Below are 9,512 nucleotides of genomic sequence, written 5' to 3'. Positions count from 1 at the left end.
ACTACAATGGAGGAGAGAGGGCATAGAGGAGAAACAATAATGTACAGTATGTGGAATATAATGTGTTTTTTGAACCTTAAACCACATAAACACATTTCATTACACCAAATAATGTTCTTTTTAGCAGCATCATATGACCCCTTTAATGAACAGGTTTGACTACTTTAGTCATTGCCATGAGTACATATCTTCATTTTTAAGCATATAATGAAATAACTTGTAAGCAATTACCAAATGCATATGATGTTTTGGAGTGACAAACAGAACAAATTGAGAGTTTTCCGTAAGAATACCTATTCATATGAATCACATAGCAATCTATCTATATATATATATATATGTATATATATATATATATATATATATATATATATATATGATCAAATGATTGCCGTTGTCTAGAAGTAATATTATATAGTAATACACTTGCAAGAACCGAATACTAATGCACAATGTTCAGCAATCACGTATAATTGTTATGGCATTAAGGGAGTTTTAGCTCAAGGTTTAGCTCTTGATTTTGTTCCTCGCAAATCTTCAAGGACAAAGTCTGATTTTACAAGGGTTATTTGGCACAACAAGTGGCTGTGGTGAAGGCTGAATGAGATAAGATGGAAAGGTTCTCATGTTACTGCCACTTTAGGGTGAATTGTTTTGTATTCCTCAGTCGCTGTGAATACAAGTGCATGCTAAATTAATAAGTGTATCAGATATGATAAGTGCTACAGTGCTGAGCATAGTGTGTTTTACAGGTTTGACTCAGAGATTCTGACGGAGGGCTATGTGGATGAGAGCGGAGTGGGTCACTGTATCACTCCTCTGCTCTACGAGTTGGGCTGGATCTCTTTTGAGGTGTCCACAGATGGAGTCAGCTTCGACAGATCAGGGCGGTGGCTCTCAGGTGAGCTACAGAATCATAATGCACACTGAGGGAAAGTCAATGAAAGTGTACCTTATTTGCATACTTCTTATTCATCAGTGAAAGTTATTCCAAATAATCTGATTCAAATGCATGCTGTTTCAAAAGTATTGTGACATTATTTGTTAACCTTGGAGACATTTCTTTTGCATTCCTTTCTAGAACATTCCTTCAGTCTTGTTCCTAGCTAATATCAGTTATGTTCGTATGGTTATTGCATAGTGGCCTAATTAAATATTTTTGTCAGACCTCCTGAAGCATATGATATCAGCAAGTTCACTGCAATATTTTAGTTTTAATGTAGAAGAGTTTTTTTTAAGATAAGACTGATTGATGCTCTGTCTGATTGATCAGTCCACCACAGTAAGCTGGGTCCTGATTACAAGATCATTCTGGTCAATGACAAACAGTGGCAGTACTACGGCACTCCTGACGTCAGCGGGGATCTAGAGATGATCTGGATCTCATCTCTAATAAAGGCAGAGAGAGTCAACATCGAGCTGTGGGGTTACAATGAGACTGGTGAGTCCATCCATCCATCCACAGATTTTTTGTTCATTCTGTCTGTCTGTTGGTCAGTCAGTCGGTTGTTCTGTCGGTCATTCTGTAATTCTGTCTGTTGGTTCTTCTTTTTGTCTGCCTTTTGTACTGTTTTTCTGTCTGTCAGCTGTTGTGTCTTTCTGTCTGATTGTTGTTACTACTTGTAACGAAGTGTGTACTACTTGTGCAATAATAGTGTTGTATCGTATTATTTCTGTCTGTTGTTCTTTCTGTCGGTTGTTTGTTTTGTCATTCTGTCTGTCAGTCGTTCTGTTATTCTGTCTGTCAGTTGTTCTTTCTGATGTTTGCGTTGCTGTATTATTCTGTCTATCAGTTTTTCTTTCTGTCGGTCGTTCATTTAGTCTTTCTGTCTGTTGTCTTTCTGTTTGTTTTGTTTTTTTCTTTCTGTTATTCTCTCAGTCAGTCGTTCAAAGCTAACACCATGTTTCCTAAAAAATATCTCCCAAGGGTAACATGTAGAGCGTGAAAAGTAATGGTCCTAGTACTGAGCCTTGAGGTACTCCATACTGCACTTGTGATTGGTATGATACCTCTTCATTCACTGCCACGAACTGATGGCGGTCAGATAAGTACGATTTGAACCATGCCAATGCACTTCCTCTAATGCCAACATAATTTTCTAGCCTATTCAAAAGAATGTCTGTCATTTGTTCTGCCTTTCTGTCTGTTGGTCTTTCTGTCTTTCTCTCTGATGGTCAATCTGTTGTTCTTTCTTTTGGTGTTTCTGTTTGTCTGTCTTTCAATTTCTTTGTCTATATATCTGTCTACCAGTCTGTTTATCATTATAACTGTCTATTGAAAATGCATACAGGAGATAATATATTATTATGATAAACTAACAGGAGAGGAATATTCTGCGAACTGGGAGGCGGAGTGGAAGTATCTGTACACCGTGGGCAGGGATGTACCCAACAGTGGAGTTTTCAGTTTCACCCCACAGATCGCCGAAAAACCATACTTCCTTTGGGACATAGGGAGCATACGGGTCAGCCCCAGCACTAAACCAGACGGAGCCCAGTAAGAACATTTATTAGTTAATATTAGACATGCACAGTTTTGGGAAGGTTACTTTGGAAATGTAATAGGTTACAGATTATAAGTTACCCTATTTAGAATGTAATAAGTAGTGAAACTATTTCAATTACTTCATTAAAGTAATGTAACTGATTACTTCTCAATTACTTTCCTACATTTCTAACGAATGCTTTCAACTGTTAATCATTTTGAAACATTTAAACCAAGCCGGGTTAACCTTACAGTAGACTTCTGAAATTCTTCATCACATGAATTAAGATCATAAATCATTTCATTTTAAAGCACAGCCAGCACAAAATCAGACTTCAGCACCTCTTTTCATCTTATGATCATTCTGAGGTTAAATACATATTTAAAATCATAACAAGATCTGGTTTAATAGCTATGATACTGTTTTTGAAATCAAATCGTTGCATAACTATGACAGGAAACACTGGCATCAGTGTCTTAAAAAACCTTACAAAATAAAGCATATACATAAAACAGTTATCAAATAAGCATGTGTCCTAAACTCCTGAAACATTGGTGTCTCATATTTTAGAGCAGTCAGTGCAATTTGGAAAAGAAATCAATCAAACATGCATGTTTGAAAAATATTGAGATGTAACCCCCCTTTGTAATCGTTAACGTTTTAATAAGTAAATGTAATTTAATTACACTTTTTTTTCTTAGTAACTGTAACAGGTTACAGTTACATTTATTGGTAACACTTTATTTTAAGGTGTCCTCCTTGTTACACGTTACATCTACTTACTATTTTAATAACAATAAGGTATGCGTAATTACATGCAAGTAACCCTAAGCCGAACTCTAATCCTAACCCTAACCATATAGTAAGTGCATGTATTTAATTAATATTACTCAGTACTTAAATGTATAATTACACTGTAACAAGGACACCTTAAAATAAAGTGTAACCCGTTTATTTTGTAATTAAATGATGTAATTCTGTTACATGTAACTAGTTACTCCCCAACAGTATTAGCATTTGTTTTTATAGTTTTTATAATTAAATGGTGTAAAATATTATGGTTCCACTATCCAAATGTTTGAACAAAGACATTCTTTTTTTGTGTGTGCAGGAATGTTAACGCCCTGTGGAGTGAAGCGCATGCGATCGCCTGGCATCTTGAGGAGGCCTTCAGGACGGACTCTGCAGGCTGGGCCCTGGAGAAGTGCATCAATTGGGATAAAGAAGAGAAAGCAATGCCCAACTTCCTGACTGAGATCACCGATTGCCCCTGCACATTGGCCCAGGCCCGTGCTGACACCGGAAGATTTCATGTAGGTGTAGAGCAGTAAATCAATCTGACATTGTTTTAGACACCACAGTGTGTAACACTAGCAATTATTGGAGAATTCCACCCATTTATATTTGTAATCATAGATGCATTGGTGAAACCGCTTTAATTAAACGTAATATAGCTACATATATTTAAGTGTCTATGTTAGAGCTCCTTTTGATGAGTTGTGTGTTTATTTTTCAGACCGATTATGGCTGTGATATCGAGGCAGGTAGTTTCTGTGTTTACCATCCAGGTGCGGTTCACTGCGTCAGAGCCATTCAGGGCAGGTAATATGTCAAGATTGTGTCAAAGCAGCTTAGTGATAAACATGAAAATAGTGTGTATGGAGACTTACTATAGACTCAACTATAGAGATACAGCAAATTCTGCTGTACAAGGACAATAGCTTGAGTCAGCATACACGATAAATCATATTTAACTGTGATTGCAATTTCTGCTTCTCTCGATATATTAAGCATAATCATCTGCGATATTTGCCCACTGGTTATTTATCCTGAAACAAGCCTTTCGCTTAAATCGATGCATTTTCTGCCCAATGGTTTACTTAATTTACCTGGCAGAATATTATGGGAAAAGCGCTGATGATCTGAAAACGCTGGCAAACTATTTGGAGATTAGCCATCTCTATTGAGAAATTCTACTCAAATATGTCTTATCAAATGTATATTTTTGTCTTTCAAATGGATTTGTGAGCAAACCATCATGCAAGTTGATGTTCTCTTGATTTGTGCTCGTGTGTGATTTGATTTATTTCAATTCGATTCAGTTCAAGTTTATATGTATAGCGCTTTTCACGATGCAAATCATTGCAAAGCAGCTTTACAGAAAATTTCAAATTTCTACATTATATTTAGGAGTAGGTTATTAGTGGTGACTATGACAGAAATGTACAGCAAAAAATCATGCAGTTAGTTACAAATAATGCTTATTTATGCTTATTTCATTATTTTAATTACCTATTGACAGCTGATTTTTTTTTCATCTTTGTGTGTGTGTGTGTGTGTGTGTGTGTGTGTGCACATTGTGGCATGGAAAATGTATCAATTTTAGTGTCATTATTATTAATTATTTAAGATTCAATTAAAAAAAGAAAATGCAGATCATCTATACACAAGGTTGTAAGTACATTTTGTAATGTACTTACCCAATATATTGATCTTTCACTAATTTTATTATTATTTTATGTTGATATCAATGCATGTGTGTACATTAGACAATAATATAATCTCAAAGTAGACAGCATACAGTGTCCAAAACGTAACTTTTTTTATAATGCATTCTCATTCATGTAAATATGTTTAATTTTGTGTGTCAGATTTAGTCTGTTGATGTATTTTTTGTCTTGCAGTCCCGAGTATGGTGCGGGTCAGCAGTGTTGTTATGACAGCACTGGAGCTCAGGTGCTCACGGGAGACTCTATCGGTGGCAGCACCCCAGATCGAGGGCACGACTGGGGCGAGCCTCCGTACAAGAAACCACCCAGAGTCCCAGGGTTCTCTCACTGGAAGTATGATGTAATCAGCTTCTACTACTGCTGCCTGTGGTCAGACAACTGCAGATACTACTTCACTCACCGCCCGTCCAGCGACTGCAGAACATATCGTCCTCCTAGAGTCGGTAAAGAAAATATCCGTAACACATTTATTTTATTTTTTTTTATTGTTGAATGCTTTTTATTTTATTTTCTATTTTATTTTATAATTTTTTTTTATACTTTTTATTTTATTATTTTATTTTGAAGTTTTATTTAATGCTTTTTATTAATTTTTTTATTTAATTTTGTAGTTTTATTTAATGCTATTTATTTTATTTTATAGTTTTATTTAATGCTAATTTTATCGTTTTATTTCATGCTTTTTATTTTATTTAATGCTTTTTTATTTTATTTTATTTGAAGTTTTATTTAATGCTTTTTATTTTATTTTATAGTTTTATTTAATGTTTTTATTTTATTTTATTTTATAGTTTTATTTAATGCTTTTTATTTTATTTTATTGTTTTATTTAATGTTTTGTATTTTATTTTATAGTTTTATTTAATGTTTTGTATTTTATTTTAGTTTTATTTAATGCTTTTTATTTTATTGTTTTATATAATGCTTTTTATTTTATTTTATTGTTTTATTTAATGTTTTTTATTTTATTTTATTGTTTTATATAATGCTTTTTATTTTATTTTATTTTATTTGAAGTTTTATTTAATGCTTTTTATTTTATTGTTTTATATAATGCTTTTTATTTTATTTTATTGTTTTATTTAATGTTTTTTATTTTATTTTATAATTTTATTTAATGCTTTTTATTTTATTTTATTTTATAGTTTTATTTCATGCTTTTTATTTTATTGTTTTATATAATGCTATGTATTTTATTTTATTGTTTTATTTAATGCTTTTTATTTTATTTTATAGTTTTATTTAATGCTTTTTATTTTATTTTATTTTATTGTTTTATATAATGCTTTTTATTTTATTTTATTGTTTTATTTAATGCTTTTTATTTTATTTTATAGTTTTATTTAATGCTTTTTATTTTATTTTATTTTATTGTTTTATATAATGCTTTTTATTTTATTTTATAGTTCTATTTCATACTTTTCATTTTATTTTATAGTTTTATTTAATGTTTTGTATTTTATTTTAGTATTATTTAATGCTTTTTATTTTATTGTATTGTATATTTTAATAATCCCTTCTTTTCATTAGCTGCTGTACTTGGTGACCCCCACTTTGTGACATTCGATGGTGTGACTTTCACCTTCAACGGGAAAGGAGAGTACGTTCTGGTTTCCTCCTCAGACCATGAGCTGTCTGTGCAAGGCAGGACTGAACCCATGAGATTTGAGAACGGTGAGTTCTGCCAGCTTCCGTATTAAGGATGGATTGAATCAGACCTGGGCTAAGAACACTGTTCCTCCAGGTACTGTTGCTATGGCGACACGACTCAGTTCGGTGGCCATGCGGGAGAACGCCTCTGATGTCATCGAGGTGCGTCTCGGAGACCGAGTAGATGAGCTGCAGGTCTTAATGAACCAACAGGTGCTTTCCTTCTCTGAGCAAAACTGGATCGACCTTTCGGGTAAGACCAGTTTATTCATCCTCTCAAAGTCCGCTTTAGCCAAGCACAGTTTAGAAGTACAAAATAAATAATTAAAATTCAGCACCCAATCAGCATATTAGAAAGATTTCTGAAGGATCATGTGACACAAAAGACTAGACTGACGGCTGATGAAAATTCAGTTTTGCCATCACGGTAATAAATTGCGCTTAAAAATGTATTCTAATATAAAAGCGTTTTTTAAATTGTAATAATATTTTACAACATGACTGTTTTTACTGTATTTAATAATAAAAACAATTTTAATAAAAATGTTAAAAAATCTTTTGAACAGTAGTGTGTTTTTGTAAATTGCATACTTATTGGCAAATAATTGAGCAAAATTAGCCATTTTAATTAGTCTCTTCAACAGTTGTATCTTTAAATTATTTATAGTAAGTTTCTTTTTTCTCTCTATTTTTTCAGAGAGAGTAGTGAGTTTATTACAAACAATGTTTGCTAAATAAATTAATGTATTAAAGTATTGACATAATTTATCATTTACATAAATGTAATCATTGACCTTCATACTTTCTGTTAATACCGTTTAATGTTAATATTATTTCAGCAGATGTACAAGACGAGAAATCATGATCTGTTACGCTTGGCAGACTGATTTATGTTACGTGTTGTCTGTTTTTTTTTGTGTCTTGTCCCAGGTGTTTTTGTTTTTTCCTCTAAAGCCACTAATGTGACTGTGATGTTTCCGTCGGGGACGGGGTTAGAGGTCAGGGCAGGTGAAGGGGTCATGACCTTTACCGTTTTACTGCCACATGACTTACAGAACCACACGCTAGGGCTGCTCGGCACAATGAATGACGACCCTGAAGATGATCTGACCTCGAGTAATGGAGTGATCATCCCTCTCAACAGCAGTGCACTGGACATATTCACCTATTGTGCTGGCTGTGAGTAACCGCGTCACTTTTACATTGCTTTACTGCCAGTTCAGTCAGTGCCTGATGAAACTGAAGGAATCAGAAATCAATATTTATACTGCTGGTCATCTGATATCATTTACTTTCAGTGTTGGGGAAAGTTACTTTTAAAAGTAATGCATTACAATATTGCGTTACTCCATAAAAAAGTAACTAATTACGTTACTTTTTATGGGACGTAATGCGTTACGTTACTTTTGAGGTACTTTTTATATCTGGACAGGGCTTGCTTGTTTGTTTTTAATATAAAAAAGTTATATTTTTGGCAAATATAAAAGCCTTTTCACACCAGACGTGAAATGAATAAACCTCAGGCTGAAGGGAAAGTACAGTAGAATGCAGAAGAAGACATTTCAGCACACTTCAGCAATAAACAAAGACACACAAATGTTTGTCTAGAGTAATTTGTGTTTATTAGTACGGCTGAACTGGATCATCGAAGGTCAGAAGCAAAGACATTGGTTAATAGAATGGGATTAAATACATAAAGCATATTTGTGTTGTTTAACATGAGATGAATTAATGCATATTCATATTTATTTCAGAGCTACAGTAACATCTGATTTCTCTCAGCATGGGGACACCAGAGCTGTCAGTCAATAAATTGGAAAAAAAAGTAACTTGCGTTACTTATTTGAAAAAGTAACTCAGATATTCTCTTGTAAATTAAAAAGTAATGTTACTTTACTAGTTACTTGATAAAAGTAATCTGATTACGTTACTTGTAATGCGTTACCCCCAACACTGTTTACTTTACATTTACTGTATTTAAGAAAGGCTCCATCTGTTGTAAAGCTACAGTTTACTAATTCAAAGCCGTTTCATATTTATTTTGTGACTTTCATGTGGCTTTAATGGAATCACAGATTTAGTCCGTCACGTAAATACTGTAAATGCAGATGTCCCTTTTTTAGCAGCCGTTATCGGCTTTATTGATTAATGATCGTGGAGTTTATTATCCAACTTGATGAGCCTATTTGTGAAACTTTCAGATAAAGGATTTTCATTGAACTCAGAGGTTTGTGTATAGGCACTCTTTTATTACCGCCATCACTCACGACTCATTATTTATCATCAGGAAATTGTAGGAGAGCATTTTTCTTGATATATGTTTGCTCGCACACCGCTCACACCGCTGCAGTCAGACTACACTCTGAAAAATAAAGGTGCATCGCTTTTACCTTTTTCTTTCTGTCTATGTGTTTCTCTTTATTTTCTCTCTTAAGCACCTGTATAAGGTGCATTTTTTTGCATTATAGTAAAATTGCAAGTTCTTTGTTTTGAAATGTAAAGCTGTCAAGCTTTTATTTTGGCGGAAGCCCACAGGGAGCCCTTAAAGCTTCACTGTTGTTGACAGCAGCCGGTTTATAAGCGCATCTCATTACAATTTTGGAAAGATAGTTGGCACATGTTAGGTTCCTAAATGCATGTTATGAGCAACCCAAACTCAGAGCAGATCTAGAGATGGAGTTCATGTGGAGCAGCATTTACTGCAAACTGAGCGGCTCTGAGACACTAGAAACACTGGATCATGCCGCTTGCGTGTAAATGAACACAGTGCAGCGCTTCACTCTGAAACACGCAGGACATCTCGCAGCTTTTGTGATTTGATAATCACACTAAGCCATATTTCAATTTTGGGTTTTAATTGCGATTG

General features: G+C 33.8%; 1 protein-coding gene across 1 annotated transcript in view; it reads left to right on the top strand.

The window, feature by feature from the left end:
• LOC107560963 (sushi domain-containing protein 2-like) overlaps window positions 1-7,833 on the top strand; it is a 9,148-nt gene extending 1,315 nt beyond the window's left edge. The window contains exons 3-11 of the mRNA XM_016245271.1: window positions 753-901; window positions 1,274-1,441; window positions 2,323-2,497; window positions 3,598-3,799; window positions 4,003-4,088; window positions 5,171-5,439; window positions 6,527-6,670; window positions 6,741-6,899; window positions 7,577-7,833. Coding sequence (XP_016100757.1) covers window positions 753-901; window positions 1,274-1,441; window positions 2,323-2,497; window positions 3,598-3,799; window positions 4,003-4,088; window positions 5,171-5,439; window positions 6,527-6,670; window positions 6,741-6,899; window positions 7,577-7,833 — 1,609 coding nt within the window. The remainder of the gene's footprint in view (window positions 1-752; window positions 902-1,273; window positions 1,442-2,322; window positions 2,498-3,597; window positions 3,800-4,002; window positions 4,089-5,170; window positions 5,440-6,526; window positions 6,671-6,740; window positions 6,900-7,576) is intronic.
• The last annotated feature ends 1,679 nt before the right edge of the window (window positions 7,834-9,512 follow it).

This window comes from Sinocyclocheilus grahami, unplaced genomic scaffold (assembly GCF_001515645.1).
Source record: "Sinocyclocheilus grahami isolate Dianchi unplaced genomic scaffold, SAMN03320097.WGS_v1.1 scaffold749.1, whole genome shotgun sequence".
NCBI lineage: Eukaryota > Metazoa > Chordata > Actinopteri > Cypriniformes > Cyprinidae > Sinocyclocheilus > Sinocyclocheilus grahami.
This window is presented reverse-complemented; position numbering and strand designations above follow the sequence as displayed.